A 23,196-nucleotide genomic window follows, 5' to 3' on the forward strand; every position below is an offset into this window, starting at 1 on the left:
AGGACATTCAACAAGGGCACCAGATCATTCATAGCGGAAAGAATGGTATCTCCAACAAATGGTGCTAGGATTACTGACTGTTTACATACAACAAAAGAATGCAGCTGAACACCCACCTCAAACCATATTAAAAAATTAACTCAAAATGGCGCAAAGACCTAAATATAAGAGCTAAAACTACAAAACCCCTACAAGTAAACACAGGGGTAAACTTCATGGTCCTGGATTTAAGGATGAAATCTTAGATAAGCAACAAAAAGCATAAGCAACAAAAGAAGAAAATAATTAGACTTCATCAAAACTAAGAACTTTTTGTGCATCAAAAGACACTATCAAGAAAGTGAAAAAGCAATCTATAGAATGGGAGAAAATATCTGGAAGTCATATACCTGATAAGGGTCTAGAATCCAGCATATATAAAGAACTCTTACAACTCAGTAAATTTACATCCCAATTTAAAAACGGGGAAAAATTTGAATAGACATTTTTCTAAAGAAGGTAAACAAATGTCCAACAAGCACATGAAAAGATGATCAATACCATTTATCATGCAAATACAAGCAAAAAGACACACCACTTCACACCCACTGGGATGGCTATAATCAAAAAGATGGAAAATAGCTTCCTTTCAGCCGGAACCACCATCTTCCAGTAATTCGCCAAAATGACCAACACAAAGGGAAAGAGGAGAGGTACCTGCTATATGTTCTCTAGACCTTTTAGAAAACATGGAGTTGTTCCTTTGGCCACATACATGCAAATCTATAAGAAAGGTGGTATCGTGGACATCAAGGGAATGGGCACTGTTCAAAAAGGAATGCCCCACAAATGTTACCATGGCAAAACTGGAAGAGTCTACAATGTTACTCAGCATGCTGCTGGCATTGTTGTAAACAAACAAGGGCAAGATTCTTGCCAAGAGAATTAATGTACACATTGAGTATATTAAACACTCAAAGAGCCGAGACAGATTCCTGAAGAGTGTGAAGGAAAATGATCAGAAAAAGAAGGAAGCCAAAGAGAAAGGTACTTGGGTTCAACTGAAGCGCCAGCCTGCCCCACCCAGAGAAGCACACTTTGTGAGAACTAATGGAAAGGAGCCTGAACTGCTGGAACCCATTCCCTATGAATTCATGGCATGATAAATGTAAAGAAAATAAAAGACCTCAAGACTGTAAAAATGTTTCTCTTAATTGAGTAGAAGTGTGGTGTCCTTTCCCCCCCAAAAATATTTAATATTTAAAGCAAACTTTGTGTCCTAAAAAAAAAAAAAAAAAAAAAGATGGAAAATAATAAATGTTGGCAAGAATGTGGAGAAATTATGACCCTCATATATTGGTGGATAAAAAATGATTCACCTGTTGCAAAAAACAGTCTGACAATTCCTCAGAAAGTTAAACACAGAATTACCATGACCCAGTGTTTCCACTCCTAGGGGTGTGTATGTAGGTGTATCCCCAAAAAACTCTAAACAGGTATTCAAACAAATATTTGTACATGAATGGTCATAATAGCACTATTTCATAATGTGGAAACAACCCAAATGTCCATCAACAGATAAATGGATAAACAAAATGTGGTATATACATACAATGGACTACTCTTCAGCCATAAAAAGGACTGAAGGACTGATACATGCTACAACACTGATGAACCTTGAAACATTATGCTAAATGAAAGAAGTCAAAAATGCCACCTATTATATGATTCTGTTCACATGAACGTCTAAAGTAGGGAAATCTACAGAGACAGAGAGTAGAATAGTGGTTGCTTAGGACTGGGTGAGATGGGGAGATGAGGGGAGGCGTGTGTAGGGGAGACAAAGTAGGAGCTGAGAAAGGAGCTGGAGAAATGAATTCTCAACAGAGCAAACAGTTGGAATGTATAAAAGTACATGACATATTCGAGAAATACAGAGTAACCTAGATAGGGTACATGGGGAAGGAGATGGAGTATAGTAAAGAGGCTGGAAAGAAAGGCAAGAACCAACCATGACGGGCCATGCATTCTTCCAAGGTGTTCAGATTTAATCTCAAAGGGGAAACACTGGCAAATCAATAAGCATATAATATGATCAGAAATGTATATCCAAATAAGTCTGGGGGCACCATGGAAAAATAACAGAAGAAAGTCTAGGGGTAAAGATAGAGAAATTACTAGAAAAGCCCAGCTGAGACTGGTCTGAGCTGTACAAGTGGCAAGAGGATGAGGAGTAAAACTGCATAGTGTTTAATCATTTCTATGTGAATTTTGAGGGAGAAGTGCTTAGATCCACCTTGGGTGAAAAGAAGGATGGTGGTACCATGATTCCAGAGAAGAAACGCAGGAGGATCAGGTCTAAGAAATGCTGAGTGTTAAGACAACGCAGGACTTCTAAGCAGAGATTCCAATGGACAGTTAGATGTCAGGGAATGGAGGGGCGCCTGGGTGGCTCAGTCGTTAAGTATCTGCCTTCAGCTCAGGTCATGATCCCAGAATCCTGGGATCGAGCCCCGCATCAGGCTCCCTGCTCCACTGGAAGCCTGCTTCTCCCTCTCCCACTCCCCCTGCTTGTGTTCCCTCTCTTGCTGTGTCTCTCTGTCAAATAAATAAATAAAATCTTAAAAAAAAGAAAAGAAAAAGAAAAGTCAGGGTATGGAAGGAGAAGAAAAGAGGATGAGCAGGGAGGTTCAGTTCTAAAATCATGGCAGTAGAAAGACACTGCTGGGACTAGGTTCTCAGTTCAGCAGTTCTCGAACTTTGGTGTGCATTGGAATCACCTGTGAAAAACAGCATGCTGGGCCCCACCCCCAGAGGCTCTCGTTCAGTAGGTCTGGAGTGGGGTCCAAGAATCTGCATTTCTAACCATGTCCCAGGTGCCTCTCAAGCTTTAATAATCACTGGAGTAAAGAAAAAGAACAGAAGCCCCAGAACCATGAAGAACACTAAGGCCAAGAACAAAGTTTGAGTTGCCTAGCAACTTTCAAAATCAGAAATAGCCCCCAAATCCTCCAAGCACAGTTGAGAGACAGGCTAAGTTCTAAATCACAGCCCAAATCATAGGAAAAGGAACAGCACTGTCCACAGCTGTACTTTCTTTTGCTGCCTATTGATGCAAATTTCTTAAAAGCAAGGTATCAAGAAAACATTTTATACCAGAGAGTTAGAATTCAGAAATTAAGCATCAAAGCAGGTAACAAAATGCAAAAAAAAAAAAAAAAAAAAGGCAGCTATGGCATCATGCATCTTCCCAAATGCTGTCATAAGATGCTTAAGAAGCCACTTAACAGGGCACCTAGGTGGCTCAGATGGTTGGGCATCTGCCTTCGGCTCAGGTCATGATCCCGGGGTCCTGGGATCGAGTCCCACGTCGAGCTCCCTGCTCCTTGGGGAGCCTGCTTCTCCCTCTGCCTCTGCCTCTCTCTCTCTGTGTCTCTCATGAATAAATAAATAAAATCTTTAAAAAAAAAAAAAAGAAAGCATTTAAAAGAAAAGGAGGAAGGATTCAGTCAGTTCTGAGCCTCAGATAGGGGCTTAGAAACTAAGGAAATATCTTTGCCTGAAACAGTGAGAACTGCCTTCTTCCAGAGAAATGTTACCATAGAATTTATACCATCATAAAAATAAGTGTTATGTGTATTTTACCATAATTTAAAAAAGTATGCCATCATATAATAGACACCTCAAAGGGCAGACAGTTGTGAAATCTGCAAACCCTTATGGAAACAGATGCTCATTTACCTCTTTGACTGAGAATTCCTTCAGGCCTAAATATTTCTGGAGTCTCAAAGGCAAAAATGCAGTCGCTTTCATGGACTGTTTCCAGGTCGTCAGTGTCACAAAAGGAACGATGGAACCCATCATAGTACATTTCCGTTAACACAATCTAAAAATGGGAAAAATGTAAACAGTTGGGTAACTGGAAAGCCAATAGGAACTGATCTCCCGATTCTACCATGAGCTTTTCCAGCCCGTCAGGGCTTGCGGGGACGTGAGAGGGCTCTGAAACATGTCACGGAGCCCACACTATCTGCCTTTAGTAAGCGAATTGTAGAAGCACGATATCCTCTGTAAATTTCAGAATGCTATGGCACTGAATCCAGAGTTCCTCTAAGTTTTCATGAAGAAGAGCCCCCAGGAAATGACAAAGTATAAGCCCCTTGTCTCACAAGGGGAAGAAACTGAAGAGAGGTGGGAAACTTGCCAACGAGTATCTGACTATTCAGTCTCACAGCAAGCACAGAGTCCACATCTGATTCCAAGACTTTCTCCTACATCAGTAACTTTTCTTTGTTTCAGGTTAAAATGTCATACAACCACGGATTTTGTAATAGGAAAAAAAATGAAATCAACTCAAATGTCCAACAATAGGAACTAGTTAAATATATTATAGTCCTACTGTAATTACAAAGAATGAGCCAAATGTATTTGCACCAACATGGAAAGATCTCCTAGTTAAATAAGATGTAACATAAAGAATAATGTGTTAATCGATTCCATTTTTATAAAATAACAAATGTAGTATATGCACAGGAAAAAATAGGAGTGAATATACAACACAGTATTAGAGTTAGTAACTCTTAGTTCTAAGATACTTAGGACAAGATACTTCCACTTTCTAAGTCCTGTTTCTGAAATGGCTGAGTATTTCACAATAAAACAAAACAAAACAAAAAAGATGGGGAAAAAAACAATGGAAACATTTAGATGCTCATTACATGCTCAGCAGCACTGTCTAGAGAAAAAGCACTGGATTGGGCATGAAGAGGTTCCAGTCCCAGCCTGCCACCAACCAGCCCTATGCTCTTGAACAAGTCACATGGTTTCTCTGGGCCTCCTTCAAATGAGGGGGTTGGAAGGGACCCCTAAAATTCCCTCTGCTAATGCAAACATACTATGAGTCTGTGAGGTGAAAAGGCTGGTGGCACATTCCACAAATAGTCCAAGAAAAATATCCCTAGCACATTTTTCTTCTGATGAGTTTAATAACCACATTGTTTTTCTGCAGGTGAACATGCAAGATAATTTATTTTCTCCAGCAAGCTAAGGTCAAAAACAAACTTGTAATTCTATCAGCCATTTAAACCACATGCAAAAAGAGCCCGAGAGCACTGGAAGCTTTAAACGTACAACCAGGGGGCGCCTGGGTGGCTCAGTCGTTAAGTGTCTGCCTTCGGCTCAGGTCATGATCCCAGGGTCCCGGGATCGAGCCCCACATCAGGCTCCCTGCTCTGCGGGAAGCCTGCTTCTCCCTCCCCCACTCCCCCTGCTTGTGTTCCTTCTCTCGCCGTGTCTCTCTCTGTCAAATAAATAAAATCTTTTAAAAAATAAAATAAAGATACAACCAGATCTGCCCTGCACACACAGCTCAGCCTGCCTCCCTCTTTCAGTCTTACCCCTCATCCTAAAGGGAAAAAAAGAATCAAAAAGCACTTGACAGTAAGGAAGAATATGAACATTTTATCAACACACCAGTACTTGGCCTATGAAAATATGAGATATTAGCTGTATTAAGGTAATACCACTAGTTGTATTTGTTCTACTGTGGTAACTTCCCAAATGAAGCCACATGAGGCCAACGTACAAAACACCTTTATTAATCATGTGATTATATAGCAGCTTCCAGAAGCTACCTAGGGAAAAGTTATTCTACCACAGAATCATCTTTCTTAGTAAATCTAAAATAAGAAACATTTTTCTAAATAAAATCATAATAGTGAATTGAGTAAAAACTGTATGCAAAAATGTCAAGTAACAAATAGGCTAAAAGTATTTTGGGTCCATTTAAATATAACTACTTATCAAAAATTTACCCAAAAAAAGAAGGCAGAAGGGGCACAACATTCCTTGTGAAGGGGCACTTCATCTAAATGAAGTGAGTCTCTGACCCAGCTTTAAGCAGGAAGCGAACCATACTGAGCATCTGTATGTACTGTACCAGCAAGAAGATATCCATTCTTATCACCACAATGGAAAGGGGTTTTCAAGAGCCACTAGTGGAGTTTTCTAAGCCTCTGTGACCTTCAAATACCACAGGGATGCTCTTCCTATTGCCCACATAAGCATCCATAAGGCTAGTTTAAGAGAGGCTGAGTAATTATACTTTATAAACAAAGCTAAAAGAAGGTCTTGGTGTCAAGTCACAGCTTTGCTTTCAAAAATATATGTACAATTAAATGAAGCATGAGAAGTTTTGATGTACATTTTCCCTCTTTGGGTCTTGATTTTTCTTTCCTCAATACAGACACAACTGGTTTTACATTTCTATCTAACCATACTTGGCAGAGGACTGTTAGAAAATTCCAAAAAAACAGAAAGCAACACTTTTATGGCTCATATGTAATTGGCCTGAGCAGGCTTATTACCTGATCAGTGGGGATCTTTGTTTCCATAGACACTGCTTCCCGAAGCCTGGCGACAGTCCCAGACAGAGGCACGGCCACACCAATCCTCATGCAGTGAGAACATTTCCCCTGATACACTACGGTAATATAGAGAGGCCTGTGCAGATCAAAGTCAGATCTTCTCATTAGGCACTTACTTCAACTAAAATACAGAGGCAAAACAAACCTGATCTGAAATTAACACAAAACTGAAGCTAACCCACACCTTTATTTGGAAGCCAAAGGGGAAAAAAAAAATCTCATCTGGACCTAAGTGGAACCAGAAAACAATAATCAAGACATCTCTGGAAAAGGCAGTCAAACAAAATATAACATATCAACACTTGATTCTGTGGTTTGAATGTTCTTTACAACAGCATTAACTCTCAAAAATTTTGAAAAACAGTTCAAATAAAGCAACTAATTAAAAGTGCAACATAAAGTCTCTAGAAAATCTAGAAGGCACTCAACAACCCTCCCCCTGCCCCATACTATATCAGTGGATGAGCAACTGAACAGACGACAACCACAGGGACTGTAAAAAGACGCTTGCCCCATGTGCCTGCTCACCCTGCACATTCAGACCAGGATTTATAGACTTCTGTAAGGTTTTTACAATGCCTGTATTCAAGTTATCACTAATCCCATTACTTGTCTCAATAAGTAAGGAGCCCTAACAGGAGCCTACAGAGGAAAGGAATACACAGGAATGTACAGTCTTAATTTTATTATATCTGTTCTTACCTTGTGTGGGGTAGAGGAATTGGCAAAGAAATGCAGAGGAAAGGGTCAAAAGTGTTGCTCTGCTTCTGACAGTGAGGACATGTCAAAGAAGATCTTCAGAAACAAAAACGAAAGACACGCACAGTAAGATCATCTAGAGCTATGTCAAGCAGACCACGGAAGAGACAATTTGATATGCTCATACCTGTACTGGGCTTGAAAAAGTTCTTGTACAAAAGTGCTACAGACAGGAAAAGATGGTCCCTCGGGCATCATATCAGTCTCTGACGGTGGCTAAAAAAAGGGAAAGTACAATTTCACACGTTAGAAGTACCAGTTCTTGATGGAAGATGAACCTGAAACAGTCACAAATGTCCTTGACTTCCTCTACAAGCGGTACATCGGGTCTGGATGTTCCCGTGAAAAGGATATGCTCCAGGCATCGGAACGCAGCAGCCAGGACAGGGTCACGAGGACGCATGTCACAGGCTCTCCCACAGACCGTGCCTGTGCTGGTCTCTCCACCCCGCCAGGCAGTCCGGCAGTCCTTCCACAGGGTGCTCCCATCTCCCTCCAGCTCCGAAGGTCTCCCTCTGGCCTCTTCCAGGAAATAACCCTAGCCACGGTGCCCACCTGCGCAAGCCCCTGCCCGCTGCACTGCTCGCTGGGATGCCCAGCCACTCGACGGCATACTGAATTGGCCTTTTCATGTCCACCCACCCAATAATTAGTCACTGAGCACCTGCAGAGAGCCCCGCAAAGGGCATTAAGACACAAAGATAAATAAGACATAGTGCCTGACCTTAAGTACATCTCAATCTGGTGGGAGAGCCAGCCACAAGCACATGGTCCTAAGACAGTACAGAGTGTCCGGGCACAGACGGACCTTGAATCAGAATTACTTAACACCTTACAAAACCACAGACTGAAATTTTGAGATACAGTGCAGAATTAACAAAAACTTTAAAAGTGGCAAGAGAATAACAACTCTTTGGTGTTAATTATTTCCATTATATAAATCATTTTATCAATCATATTAAGGTTGCATGCATAAAAATTGAGGATGAATCACCGTTTCTTGGTAGAATATTCTAGGGGTTCAGTTCCTATACTCAAATCCAATTGTAACAGCAAAGACCTCCATTCATTTCCTTTTTGAGTGTGTATTCATTTCAGTGAGCTACAAGGCTACATGTCTCACTGCAAAAGAAACCAATTTCTGCTTTAAAAACAGCTTAGTGAACTGGAATCACCTGATTGTAGTCTAAAACTAGTCATACATGCAAATATGTCCCCTCTCACTACACTCTAAGTTCCTTAGACACAGCAACTCTCTTATGCTGCCAGCAAGCAGTAAACACGGGAAAACTCCTCTAAGTATCCCTGAATTTTATACTCACCCAGAGCTTAGTTGATTTCACTATATTAACTAAATGCAAACTGCAACAACTCCTCAGTGGAGGTTTGAGAAAAGAATCTACACTCACTCCATTCACTAAACCACCACGGAGCTCCCTGCTCATGGCTCCTTGGCTGCCCCAGCAGGGTGCACACCCTCACCTTCAGAGGAGGCTGGCCGCTCTGCTTCACAGCATGATTGAGGTCTTCATGAACTCGGTCCAGAAGCCACAGCAGAAACTCCTGGGCGTCATGCTGGGAATTTCCCCGATATTGCAGTGCGTTCTTTGACACAATACTCTACACAGGTAAATAAATCAAAGTGCCTAGTTGAGTTCCTGGCTTTAAAGATGAACTATTTATAATCCCAAAGAGGGATGCAAAATCTCAAGGGTGTTAGAGTAACTTCCTAGAAAGACAGCAATATAAAAACAGATGCTTATGTGAAAACCCCACCTCAGAAATGTGTACAGAAGACTTAAATGCACCTACCCAACAATCCTACTTTGAGGAATATATCTAAAGAAACCATCAAACAGCATGCCAAGACTTCTAAGAAAATATTCATTCATCAGGCTTTATAATAGCAAAAAGGTGGTAATAACTTGAACATCTTAAAAATGAGAACTGGTTAAATAAGTAACATAGTATTGAATTATAAACCCCAGTATGAAATAAACACATCTATAAAACATAAATGATTGAGTAAATAAATAAGAAATAAGTCTTCCTTATAGAATTCCAAATAATCAATGTCAATAGTTCCCTCTCAGGAGATGGACCTTAACCTTCTACCTTGAATAGTGACTTGCTTCCAAAGACTAGAATATGGAAAGAGCAGTGGCCAATGAAAGGTTCTCAGTGAAATGGTTAAGTTCATGGCTCTGGAGCATAAGGCCTGGGTTCAAATTGCTCTCCCACCACTTGTATTTGTGAGACCGGGGCTTACTCTCTTCCAAAGTAAAAGGGAGAATGGTAATTTAATGTGGTGGTTAAGTAAGATGCATGCACAACATTTCACATGTAAGTAAGATATAATAAGCACTCAAATTTCAGCTGAATATGGGATTTGGAAGTAGGGAGGAAGAAGGGGACACAACTGCACAAAGGGAGGGCAGTGAAGAGACAAAGGCACTGATGAGGCAAGAAAATAATGAGGATCCAAGCTAAGGCAGTGAGGACAGAAACATGAAGGCAGACCTGAGAGATTTAGGAATTTAGGCAGTAGACTCAGTAGGATTTGTGACCTAATGAATGGGGACAGTGAGAAAGGAGGCATTAATGTCCCCAAGGTGTCCTATCTAGATGATGAGCAACTGATGGTACCCCTCATCAAGACAAAATGAAAAAGAAGTCTGGGGAAGATGATAATGAGTCCCCTTTCAAATCCACTGCATTTAAAGTTCTGTGGAACCTCCAAGTGGAAGTACCTGGTAAATAAATGAAGAATACAGATCTGGGGCTCAGTGGAAAAGTGCACCCTAACGACAAAGATTTGCAAGTCAACAGATGGGTGGTAGTTGAAATCATGAGTATAGCTGAGATTGCCCAGACATGGTCATGAGAGATCAAGTCAGAGAACAAATATATTTGGGGGCCCTCAAAGGAGACCAAGAAAAGGCCACCAAAGACATGGCAAGAAAAGCAGGAGAACAGAGTCTCAAGAGTCAAGAGAAGAGGGTTATGAAGGAGAGAGTGATGAATGGTGTTAAGAATGATAAAATAGGACAAAGAACTAAAAACTGTCCACTGCATTTTCCAATTAAGATGATTATAGGGGAGCGCCTAGCTGGCTCAGTCAGTGGAGTGTGTAACTCTTGAGCTCGGGGTTGTGGGTCTGAGTCTCACGTTAGGTATAGACATCACTAAATAAAATATTAAGGGGCGCCTGGGTGGCTCAGTTGGTTAAGTTCCAACTCTTGGTTTTGGCTCAGGCCATGATCTCATGGGTAGTGGGATCGAGCCCCGCATCAGACTCTACGCCCAGTGGGGAGTCTGCTTGAAGATTCTCCCCCTCTGCCCCTCCCCCCACTCACTTCCTCACTCTAAAATAAATAAATCTTTAAAAAAATATTTAAAAAAAAGAAGGGACAGATTTATGACTTGATTATGAAGAACCACCATAACCTGATGATCAGTTAAATGTGAATGATAACAAAAAGATGATTTATGAAGATTCAAATTCAAGGAGGAAAAAAATCAAAGGGACACAAATGAGAGAGAAGACTGAAGTGTCAACTGGCAAAATTTATTATTGGATAAAGTGAGCAAAGGAGAAGAAGGACCCTGATAACAAAGTTTCAGTGACTAGAAGGATACTACTTGAATGCTATCTCAGACAAAGGTACACAAAAGGAGAAACGGGTGTGGGGAGTCTTCACTATACTACAAAACTTCCCCCAGGGTCAGACACCACCTCAATCATCAAATCCAGTATTTTCTTTCTTGGGCTTCACCTTCCTCAATCCCCTGTAGCATTTTATACCTGACACCTTACTTCATCTTGAAATAGTTTGGCTTGTGGCCTTATGCGCTCATTTAGGAGAATCAAAGCCAGAGCCATTTGGTGTGGACAGTGGGAAAATGTGAGCTACAGAAGAAAGAGAAAATTTCCCAGTAAAGGGGCGCCTGGGTGGCTCAGTCGTTAGGCGTCTGCCTTCGGCTCAGGTCATGATCCCAGGGTCCTGGGATCAAGCCCCGCATTGGGCTCCCTGCTCAGCGGGAGGCCTGCTTCTCCCTCTCCCACTCCCCCTGCTTGTGTTCCCGCTCTCACTGTCTTTCTCTGTCAAATAAATAAATAAAATCTTTAAAAAGGAAAAAAAAGAGAGAGAAGATTTCCCAGTAAAGAAAAAAAAAAAGACCAATAAAAGCCATCAGCACTAGCAGCACCCCTGATGGTGTGGCCGACTCAGGATGGAAAAGAAACAAGTGACTGGTAATACTATACTAAGGGATACAAAGAAGAAATGAGGGAGGGGGGCGCCTAGGTGGCTCAGTCGTTAGGCATCTACCTTCGGCTCAGGTCATGATCCCAGGGTCCTGGGATCGAGTCCCACATCGGGCTCCCTGCTCGGCGGGAAGCCTGCTTCTCCCTCTCCCACTCCCCTTGCTTGTGTTCCCTCTCTCGCTGTGTCTCTCTCTGTCAAATAAATAAATAAAAACAAAACAAAACAAAAGCTCTTTAAAAAAAAAAAAAAGAAATGAGGGATGACACCAAGGTTTTTAGTATCTGATTTAGATGGATAATGAAATCAGGAACAGAGGAAGAGACTGAGGGACAGTAGAGCTTTGAACGCGCTGAATCTGAGGTACCTACAGGATCCCCAGTGAGGTGAAATCTGGTACTCAGGAAAGAAATCTGAGCTGGAAAGTTAAATCAGAGCAGCACTCTCTTACCGTATGAACACAGAGGAAAAAACCCAGGGAACACTAATGAGAAAAGGAGGCAGCCAGGGGCGCCTGGGTGGCTCAGTTGGTTAAAGAGACTGCCTTCGGCTCGGGTCATGATCCTGGAGTCCCGGGATCGAGTCCCACATCGGGTTCCCTGCTCAGCGGGGAGTCTGTTTCTCCCTCTCCCACTCCCCCCTCTTGTGCTCTCTCTCTAATAAATAAATAAAATCTTAAAAAAAAAAAGAAAAGAAAAGGAGGCAGCCAGATTCTTGAGGAAGGATGGCACAGAAGGGACAAGTCACAATAAGGAAGCCAAAGAAGGTAAGAGCAGCCAGAAGAGCCAGAGAGAAGGAAGCAGCAATGTAAACGACTACAGAAAAGTCAAGTAAGATGGGCATGGAGACGGTCCTTTGGAACAGCAAGTTAAGAAGCTGAAAGTGCAGTTTCAAGTAGAATATTGACCAGAGAGGGTGAGAGAGAAGAAAAGGTAAGGAAACTGACTGACTGCAAGACAACCACCCTTCATATGCAAGAGACTCTGTTATAGAAGGAAGAAGGAAAGATGCTCTGCCTAGTGGGGGACTTACAGGGAAAAGGGACTTGCATACTGAGGGGAAGGAGATTACGGAAGGGAGACACCTGCAGAAAGAGCATTCTTCAGTGAGGGGCAAAGGGGGGGGGTTCAGGAAAGAGGTAGAGAAGTGCCTTAAACAGGAGGTGGGAGAGACAGAAGAGAAGGAGGTAAAGATAGTTACGGATTCAGAAGTTATAGACAGGAAGGCAGGGAACCTTTGTTTTTGTTAGTTGTTTTGGGTTGCTCCTTTTGGGGAAGAAGCACAGGACAGCTGCCAAGAGGAAGTCTCAGGTGTGGTAAGGCTAATGACAAATCTCACAGCATATGGCTGGGGCACACAAACTGCCTGAAGCATGGCAAGTGTGTGGTGTAGGAACCCTCTCTCATATTTACTCCCAGTGGGGGTGGGGGAGTTCTCCGAATACACATGTTCCTAGGAAACAAGTAAGCCGAAATCAAGTTCTTCATTATGTGTCACGGCGGACAGTTCATGCACAGTATCCGTCAAATGTCAGAGTGGAGACAATACACAATTCTTTATCAGGACGGCATTAAATCTGATTTATGATTCCTGCCACTATCGCTTCAACTCATCTAAGCACTTATCCCCCAATCACTGTGTACAAAGTGCTGTGCAGAGGCTGCTCGACAAGATTTTTGTTGGGCACGACTCAACAGGCAACAGGACTTCCACAACCTCTGTAACTAGGGCAAAAACTGCTCTAGGTCAACCCCACCCTAAATCACTACATCACAAACTAAGCACATTTTACAGGAAACCTCCCTGAACACACACAAACACAAAGGCTCCTTTTTCTGCCCCTTTTTCCTCCTTCACGATGGTGACTTTTTCCCCACTGCAGAGACCCAAGGGACTATTTATTTTACTTCTTACCAAGACAAAACAAAACATAGAATAATAACCATCCTTTAGTACATGTTACAGAAGAAAGAAAAATAGTAGGAGTCAAGAAGGAAAAAATAGTGGGAATTAGGAAACCTGGGCCCAATCTCTGGCTCTGCCACAAACCACTGGTTATCTTAGGTGACTCATGGAACCTGTGATTTCTGGTTTATAAAGCAAAGCAGTTGAGTTGGCCATCGATGACACTCCTAGCATCCCAAATCTTCCCCCAAGCTCTTCCCTTAGAGTCCCAACAAGTGATTTGATTTTTGCTTTGGGCCTCATCTGACATTGCTTTGGTTTGCCTTTTATAATTTTTTGCAAAATTAAACCTTAGTTTATTTTTATTTATGTCCTAAAATCAATCTTTCTGTATTTTTGCAGGTTTAAAAAAAAGGTAATTATCACTGGAGTATGTCATGTATAAATAGCATTGCTACAATCTGAGAAATTAAATTATTTAAATTTGTCACTTCTATGAAAAATAGAATATGAGCCTTCTTAAAATAAACCTGTATTTTATAGAACTTTATAGAATGTGGGTGTGGTGTTTAGAAAAAGATTAACTAACCTATTGGTTTAAATCCTATACATCCTACTATAAATATAAATTTGACCATCGTTCCAATTTTCCCTTCAGTTAGGATGATCCTTAATATCCAGTTACTAAATAAAGTAAGAGTCAAACAAATCTGTAAAGCTTCAAATTTCATAAAACTTCTCTTTACCCTTCAAATAAAATCTTAAGGCCTAGATCTACAGAGAACTTTTTTCCCCTTATAAAGAAAAGAGAAAAAAGAAAAGAAAAGGGGGGAAAAAAAAAAAAGGAGCTGGAAGCATGGCCCTGAAAAGAAAAAGAATGAAGTCTATCCAACTGGCACGACAATATTAGACATGAGGTTCTTTCTTTCCATAGCACCGTGGTACAGAAGCAGCAGAACCCTGGGCTCCAGGGAAAAGACAGAAACCGGTTCAAGACATGCTTTACCCAATCCCAGGATGAAGACAACAAAGCAACAGCTATTGATGATCTCCTCCTATGGGGAATGGACATGGCAGTATTGATTTGATCAGGAGCTGGCTTACTCTTTCGGGGAAAAGGTAGCTTGCCAAAACTCACCAAACCAAATTATCACCCACTTTCCTTGATGCTATGCCAGACGAAACATGGAATTTATTTCCAGTGATTCTGGGTAAGAAGCAGAACTTGGGAGGACAACAGTGCTGAAATTTTAAGAGAAAGATGAAATGTGAACAGCTGAGTTCATAGATGGCATCTAAAAGTGAAATTTGGTTTCTGGACTGTATTGGAAAGAACAGAATAATAACACTTGTCTTGAGAAAAGTTTCATCTTTTGAATCTGACTTTATGGACAACTACTAAGTTGATGAAGAATACTTAACTAAAACATAAGGGATGAAATTGGTACAAATGGATGAATACTGTAAAAACAGGTAAGACCCATGAAAAACGGTGATAGAGAAAGAGTCCATTCAACAGTGTTCCATACCAGGGTACAGAATGCAGCCATGCTCAAACAGGGTTCTGAGTCCTTCATCCATTCTTTCCTCCTCACCTTCACCTCTGGTGGGGAAGTCTTCACATAACACAAGTTAGGCTGAGAGGCCCTTGATATTAGCCAGCTGTGGCAACAACGGGCCCTTGAAAGAAACTGTAAGGCCTCCAGACTTTCACACATCCTTGCCCTATGACTGGAATGCCCTCCATTCCCATCCTTCAAATGCACTCCCTCACTCTCCTTCCTTGGTAGGATGGAGCTGGGAGCTGGGTGGGAAAGGAGAGAGAAAAGAAAGGAGACAAGAGGAAAGGAGCTTCCATCCAAGATGGAAAGACAACTCAATGAGAATAGTAGAGAGTGCCACACAGAGCCTGTTCATGTGTTCGATTTGGCCACAGGGGAAAGGGAGTTACTACAGAAGGACCTAACATGAGTAATTTAAGTATAGGTGTCACTTGTATCCAAGTTCTCATGATCCAAGCTCAGGAACTAAACAGATTTGGATAGCAAGGGATATTTGCACTGTTAAGAGAGTAGATCTGGGGCGCCTGGGTGGCTCAGTTGGTTAAGTGACTGCCTTCGGCTCAGGTCATGATCCTGGAGTCCCGGGATCGAGTCTCGCTTCGGGCTCCCTGCTTGGCAGGGAGTCTGCTTCTCCCTCCTCCCTCTCATGCTCTCTGTCTCTCATTCTCTCTCTCTCAAATAAATAAATAAAATCTTAAAAAAAAAAAGAGTAGATCTGGATATTAAACAAACTTGCATATACCACAAAGACTTGGTGGCAGGGACTCATTGCTGAAATAGAGACTAGGAAAGGGTATATATCTTATCTAAAAGAGAAAGTTTTAATAAGCGTGTTGAGAAATAGTTATTGCATTTCAAAAAATTACAACTAAGGTGGAAGTAGGGTCAAGGGAATTAGAGCCAGGATGAAAGGGAGAAATACAAAAAGGAATATACCCCAAGTGGTTCAGCCAGATGAACAATGAGCAAAGATTTCACAACAGATCATAGAGCTATATAGGTAGAAAATACAGCAGCAAGAGAAGATCCCCATGTACGTAAACAGTGGTTGGAAGTTTCCACTAGAAATGCAATAGAAACAGAAAGACTGGATGCTGAATACCTGGATTCAAATCCTCTTTCCACCACCTTTCACTTCATGTGTTTTCTCTGAGCATCGGCTATGTTTTGTGCAAAATGGGGATGAGAATAGTTTTCCAAAAGAATTGCTGTGAAGCTTTAATGAGATTTATTTTACAAACTCTATAAAAGCATTTTCATTAAAAAATGTTTTTATAAAAGCATTTTATAAACTCTAAAACTCTACAGAGTTTCTATTATTTAAGTTTCAAAAGTCAAGAAAAAAAGAATTATCCTATATAAACCTGGAAAATGTCACAGAGAAAGAAAAGAAAATTTCTAAAGCATTGGCTCTTAACTCTTGGCTGCACATTAGAATCATCTAAGGAAATTAAAAAAACAAAAACAAAAACCACGAAGTGGGAGCAGCCCAGAGATGCTGATTTAATTATCTACAGTGGGACCTGACCATTTTAACCTTTTTCAAGTGTGATTTAAAAAAAAAAAAAAAAATTCTATTTCTAAGCGAAGCCAAGACAGAAAGAACATGGCCACACTGGAAAAGCTCTGAAGTTTTACTTCCAAAAGCACTAAAACTCATGGGTGGCTCTTTTGTCATAATTGTATTATATCATTTATTACACTGTATTTTATTCATATCACCAGAACACAAAACCTCATATCTGCCTCCACCATTACACAGTGATCTGGAATGTCTTATTCAATATTATTTATCCCAACACCTAGCAAATACAATACTTGAAACAAAACAGTAACAATAATGACAGCTAATAATTGAGTGCTTATAACGTATCAGGCATTATACTAATTGTTTATAGGTGTTATTTCCTATAAAATTAACCCCCAGAAGTTCCCTATGTTGTTAAGTATTATCATCATTATTTTCAGACAAAAAAACTTGGGCTCAGTAAAGTGAAATAACTTGCCCAAAGTTACCACTATTCTTCAACCTCCTCTGATTAAAACAGCCTTCAAACATTTTTGTCCAAAATCCTTCAATAAATGATTTTTTTTTTCCGTAATTACATGAATCGGGTTCATACAGGGCTTGATCATTCGGAAATGTCACTTCTCAATGTGGACATAAAACATGTGTTGGAGACTGAACTACAGCTGTACCAAGCCTGAGGCTTCTGGGAACTTATTTGCTTTTAAATAAATCCTTGTTAATGTGTTTGTTTTGTTGTAATTTGCACTTTTTCCTATGACTGAAATACAGCCCAGAAACAAAAAAATGGAGTTTATCTAATTGAGATGTTATTATTTGAGGAGTAAGGAGGAATTTGGACTATGTCAGAAGATCAAGTTGCAGTATGTGAAGGAGAACTATGTCCCGCCTGAGTGTCCCAGGATGCTAGAGAAAGCAAACAAGACAGAGACAACAATCTGATTCTGGAGAACTACATCTGTCTCTCATCAGCAAATGTAAAGGGGGGATGCTCTTCACCTTACAATGCTCAAGCTGCTCTGCTGGTGGCGCTGAATTCCGATCCCGTCCATCCTTCCCAGCACACCCTATGTGGCCAAGTCTCGCTGACTCCAAGGTTAAAGTCAGCTCAGGTCACCAAAATGTGTTTACATATCTAATCAAGTAACTTAAGTAACTCAAGAGTATCTTCTTTTCGGTCTCTTTGTCATTATCCAACACAATCTAAGATTCTTCCCAACTGTAATAAAATAAGCTTTTTAAAAGCTTTTTTTTTTTTTTTAAAGGAGGAAAATTTGACTAACAACACAGTCAAAAAAGCAAACGTCCAGTCCTGATTTAGCTAAAAGGCCTCTTCAACAGTTAAAAGTTAAAAAAGAGGGCGCCTGGGTGGCTCAGATTGTTAAACATCTGCCTTCAGCTCAGGTCAGGATCCCAGGGTCATGGGATCGAGTCCTGCATCAGGCTCTCCCTGCTCCTTGGGGAGCCTGCTTCTCCCTCTGCCTCTGCCTCTCTCTCTCTATCATGAATAAATAAATAAAATCTTTAAAAAAAAAAAGTCAAAACAGACATCTTGGAGCCCCCCCCCCACTTGCTAAATGGGATGCTGCTTCATTCATAAATTATTTATTTAATAAAGATCTTTAGATATTTTTTTTGGTAAAGATTTTATTTATTTTTGACAGAGAGAGCACAAGCAGGGGGAACAGCAGAGAGAGAGGGAGAAGCAGACTCCCTGCTGAGCAGGGAGCCCGATGCAGGACTCGATCCCAGGACCCTGAGATCATGACCCCAGCCGAAGGCAGATGCTTAACCATCTGAGCCACCCAGGCGCCCCCTAGATTTTTTTTTAAAGTCAAAACAGAAAAACTAGAAAAGCCATCTAAATATCTTTGAAATTATTATATACTCCTACCATGGAACAAATATTTAAGTTTTAGAAAACATGGAGAAATTAATACACAATACAATTAAGCAGAAAGAAGATGCAAAACTACATATAAACATAATTTCAAACTTTTAAAATACATCTTTAAAGACCTTTTTGTCTTTTATCCTTCTAAATATACACTGAAACATTAACAGTCATTGCCTCAGAGTGGCAAGTTTTAGATGAGTTATCCCTTTCTTCTTTATATGTTTCTGTATTTCCCACGTTTTCTAAAATGAATTTGTAACAATGACCATGTGGGGATCTTATGAGAACACACCCTAGTATACTGGCCAGGGAACCCAAATTTTCTGCACAGAAGATGGGGCTGGCAAAACAAAGAAACGTACCTTATTTTGGGCCCCAAATTCTAGTGAGTCGGACTGCACGATGCTGAGAATTTCTTTTTCCTCTGCTACACAGACCTAAGGAGCTCAAACCAAAGTTTTCTGCCTATAGTAATGCTACACGCAAAACTATACCAATCTTTGAATCTCATCACTGGTGGAAAAAAGGGACTGCAGCTAGCATCAAAGAAAAATGGGGGAAAGAGAGAGAAAAAAAAAGAGTTTATGTCTACAGATACCCACCAGGGGCCTTTTAAAGCCACTCTGTCTTGCCAAGTAGGAGGTAAAAGCTTAGCCCTGGGAAGAGAAAAAAACCCAGGGTCAGCTTCCTGATCAAGTGGACAGAAGCACAGGAGGAACATGGGCTTGGCTTATAAACTCAGCATGTGGCATTACTCACTGGCACAGAGGCCAAAGTTCTTGGTTGAGTAGTACTGCTCTTTGGGATGGAAGTGAAGTGACCTATACACCCTTGGAGGTGGAATACAGTGAGAAAGGCAAGCAGTGGGGGATGCATAAGGTCAAACCTTGAACTACCCCAAAGCCAAACATGCATATATTTCTTCTATAATCGTGTGTGTGTGTGTGTGTGTGTGTGTGATTATACACAAAGAGACAAAGTATGCATCCTCTTGATTCTGAATATAGTGATATTTGAGCATAAACAGATCTAAAATGTTTTTGACCAAACAGCCAATTTTATAAAGGGATCCAAAATATTCTGGAAATAATCTTGCTTTGAAGCATTATTGTTATTGCATTTTGATAACTGAAACATCAGGTATCATTCATAAGTAGATCCAGCAAGTTTCATTACAAATGATGTGTTCATATTGCCAAAAACCTGGAGTGCCATAAACCCAACAAATCTTAGCTGGCTGAAGATGCTTTCAAGTCATGGGCCTGCCATATCGCTTTGTCACACCCAACACTGTGTGCCTGACAGTCAAGCCAGGCTGACTCCTGAGCTGCACACAGGTACAGTCTCCAAATCAATCCTGGCCTCTGCCAGTTCTTTCAACCCTCACCATGAAAATCAGATCGCATAAAAACCAGCACAAGGTGCTCGTTCTGGCTCCAGGCTTTTCCTAGCAAACTACAATTTAGAACCTGCCCAGCCTCCGCCTGGTACGGCCTGGCCAATTCTAGTTGGTTCAGGCCTTGGTCATCTCCCTGTAGAAGGTAAAGATTAAATGGAAGAGTGTGTGAATACATAGATAACAAAGGGAAGTCTGTGAAATCAAAACAGGGTAATTCCCTAAGTTATCAAAATGTTACTATCATATGGGTATACTTCCACTCTAAAGGACAGACAAAGCTGTCCTACCTCACTAGTTATTAAAGACATGCAAATTAAAACAGTAAAATGCTACTTCTCACTTATGGACCCAAAGATTTCTATTTTGTAACAGTGGGACTTAAAGACATTCTTACACACGGCTAATGGCACAATCCTGTAAAATAAGGTTATCAGGGGCGCCTGGGTGGCTCAGTTGGTTAAGCGACTGCCTTCGGCTCAGGTCATGATCCTGGAGTCCCGGGATCGAGTCCCGCATCGGGCTCCTTGCTCAGCGAGGAGTCTGCTTCTCCCTCAGACCCTCCCCCCCATGCTCTCTCATTCTCTCTCTCTCAAATAAATAAATAAAATCTTAAAAAAATAAAATAAAATAAGGTTATCAGGGTGACTTAAGGATCTTCAAAACAGAGAGCCACTGAACCAGGAATTTCACTTCTCTATATCCTAAAGAAAAATCAAAAGTAACTGTAGCTTTCTTACAGATTTTAATAATTCATATATGTAATGAATAATAACCATTTTCTGCTCCTAAAAAAAAAGTGAAAGATATATGTAAAAAATCTTCATCACAACCAGAAACCATCCCTGAATAGGAGAGTTTTTGTCCCAAAAATTATCATAATACGGGGCACCTGGGTGGCTCAGTCATTAAGCGTCTGCCTTCGGCTCAGGTCATGATCCCAGGGTCCTGGGATCGAGCCCCTCATCGGGCTCCCTGCTCAGCGGGAAGCCTGCTTCTCCCTCTCCCACTCCCCCTGCTTGTGTTCCCTCTCTCGCTGTCTCTCTCTGTCAAAAAAATAAAATCTTTAAAAAAAATAAAAATAAATAAATTATAATACAATATGAAATGAAAATCACGTAATGCAAAACTGTACATGCAATTTGATGCCAATTATGTTAAAACACACAGAGAAGGGAGAAAAAGCAAGAAAATAATATCCATACATCCATACATACAAAAAACATCCATACATTTTAAATTTTCCTCTTTCAATTTTTACACATTTTCTAAGTTTTCCACAATAACTTAGATAATATTCTTATCAAAATAGATTTTATCTCATAATGAACTTCAGCAAAAGAATCCAGACACAAAAGAATATATACTTAATGCAAATCAAAACCACAATGAGGGGCGCCTGGTTGGCTCAGTCAGTGGCGCATAAGACTCAATCTCAGGGGTTGTGATTTCAAGCCCCACATCAGGGGTAGCATTTACTTAAAAGAAAAGATGCCACTTAAAAAAAAACAAAAACCCACAATGAGATACCACTTCACACCCACTAGGATGGCTTCAATGAAAGACACACAATAACAAGTGCTGACAAGAATGTACAGAAACTGGAACTTTCATGCATTGCTGATGGGAATATAAAATGGTGCAGCTACTGTGCAAAACAGTTGGGCAATTGCTCAAAAAGTTAGACATGGAGTCACAATATGACCCAGCAATTTCACTCCTAGGCATATACCCAAAAAAATGAACACATATGTCCACACAAAAATGTGTGCATGAATGTTCAGAGCAGCATTATCCGTAACAGCCAAAAAGTAGAAACAACCCAAATATTCATTAATGGGTGAATGGATAAACAAAACATGGTATATTCATGTAATGGAGTATTTTTCAACCATAAAAGGGAATGAAGTATAATGATGAACCTTGAAAATACATGCTAAGTGAAAGAAGCCAGATGCAAAAAACCACATGTTGCAGGATTCCATTTATACGAAAGGCAAATCTATAGATACAGAAAGTAGATTAGTAGACACCCAGGGCTGGGAGGCTGGGGGGAAATGAGGAGTGACTGCAATTAGGAATGGGGTTTCTTTGGGGGGATAATAAAAATGTTCTAAAACTGATTGTGGTTATGGTTGCACAATTCTGTGAATATACTAAAAACCATTGAATTGTACACTTTAAATGGGTGAATTATATGATATGTAAGTTATATCTCAATAAAGCTGGTTGTTGTTTTTTTTATTTTAAGTAGGCTCCACGCCCAATATGGGGCTCGAACTCATGATGCTGAGATCAAGATTTACATGCTCTACTGACTGAGCCAGGCAGGTGCCCCAATAAGGTGTTTTTAAAAAGAATATATACTTTATTATTTCACTCACAATAAAACTCATGAACAGGCAAAGCCTGTTAGAGGTGTTAGAGGTCAAGAGAATGCTTCCCTTGGGGAGGAGGGAGAAGGTGGAACTTGGGAAAGGGCCATCGAAGGAGCTTCTGGAGTGCTGGTGATGTTCCACTTCATCTAGTTGATACATTATCACTTTAGGATAATTCACCAAGCTGTACACTAACGATGTATGCATTTTTCTGTATGTATGCCGAACTTCATTAAAAAGTTAAAAAAAATTAGGGGGGCTGGGTAGCTCAGTCAGTTCTCGCTCAGCAGGGAGTCTGCTTGTCTCTCCACCCCCACTCATTCTCTCTCTCTCTCTCAATTTTATAAAAGATTTTATTTATTTGAGAGAGAGAGAGAGAGCATGAGCAGGGGGTAGGGGCACAGAGTGAGAAGCAGAATCTCTGCTAAGCAGGGAGCCTGCTGCAGGGCTTGATCCCAGGACCCTGGGATCCATGACCTGAGCCAAAGGCAGATACTTAAACAACTGAGCCACCCAGGCACCCCATAAATAAAATCTTTTTTGAAAAAGTTTAAAAAGTTAGTTGACTTCAAAAAGGAAAAACACTAAAGTTTCTTAATTTAGCCAGACTCTCACACCCTAACTCAGTTTATTTAGTCTTATTTGGAGCTGACTGTATTTATCTGGTTGCTTAACTAGAAGCAAATTAAAAACTGCAAAAGACAGGAATGAGGAAGCAGGAGGTAACAGGCTCCTAGGATAAAGCAAAACTGAATAAAGCAAGAGAAAACTAAGGAAGGACCATGAAGAAAGATGGTAGGAAGCAAGAGAGAGTATTACAAAAAAAGCAGAGATAAGAATTCAAACAATACAGCAATCTAGCACCAATCGTTATATCTCATAGGACTTATAATCCCAGTAGCCCCAAAGAAACCTCCATAGCACAGAAGAACATAATAGATGATGCTCATAAGAGTCTAAAAATCACCAAGGACAGAGTGAAATATATCCAGGATTTTCTCCTAGGAAAGTAAGCGTGTAAATACTCTATCAGGTCAACAATCAAATAATAAAGTTAAAAATTTAAAGACCTGATATTCGAACAAATAATTATCTAGGAAAT

The 23,196-nt window shown here is 40.6% G+C and overlaps 1 protein-coding gene and 1 pseudogene across 15 annotated transcripts in view; one reads left to right on the forward strand and one right to left on the reverse strand.

Annotated features, from left to right (window-relative positions):
- Positions 1-23,196, reverse strand: part of USP31 (ubiquitin specific peptidase 31) — a 219,437-nt gene that overhangs the window by 181,394 nt on the left and 14,847 nt on the right. For 14 of the 15 annotated variants that reach the window (XM_064592800.1, XM_064592797.1, XM_054507550.2 and 11 more), the window contains exons 2-6: positions 8,646-8,783; positions 7,291-7,379; positions 7,107-7,199; positions 6,345-6,480; positions 3,721-3,865 (exon numbers count right to left, since the gene is read on the reverse strand). In XM_064592800.1, coding sequence (XP_064448870.1) covers positions 3,721-3,865; positions 6,345-6,480; positions 7,107-7,199; positions 7,291-7,379; positions 8,646-8,783 — 601 coding nt within the window. Of the gene's footprint in view, positions 1-3,720; positions 3,866-6,344; positions 6,481-7,106; positions 7,200-7,290; positions 7,380-8,157; positions 8,562-8,645; positions 8,784-23,196 lie in introns of those variants that run through there. The other variant, XM_045875148.3, reaches the window with a different exon arrangement.
- LOC123844547 (large ribosomal subunit protein eL21-like) lies at positions 648-1,217 on the forward strand (annotated as a pseudogene).

Source organism: Mirounga angustirostris, unplaced genomic scaffold (genome assembly GCF_029215605.1).
Source record: "Mirounga angustirostris isolate CCGP_5_RB_7025 unplaced genomic scaffold, mMirAng1.0.hap1 SCAF_5, whole genome shotgun sequence".
NCBI classification, from domain to species: Eukaryota; Metazoa; Chordata; class Mammalia; order Carnivora; family Phocidae; genus Mirounga; species Mirounga angustirostris.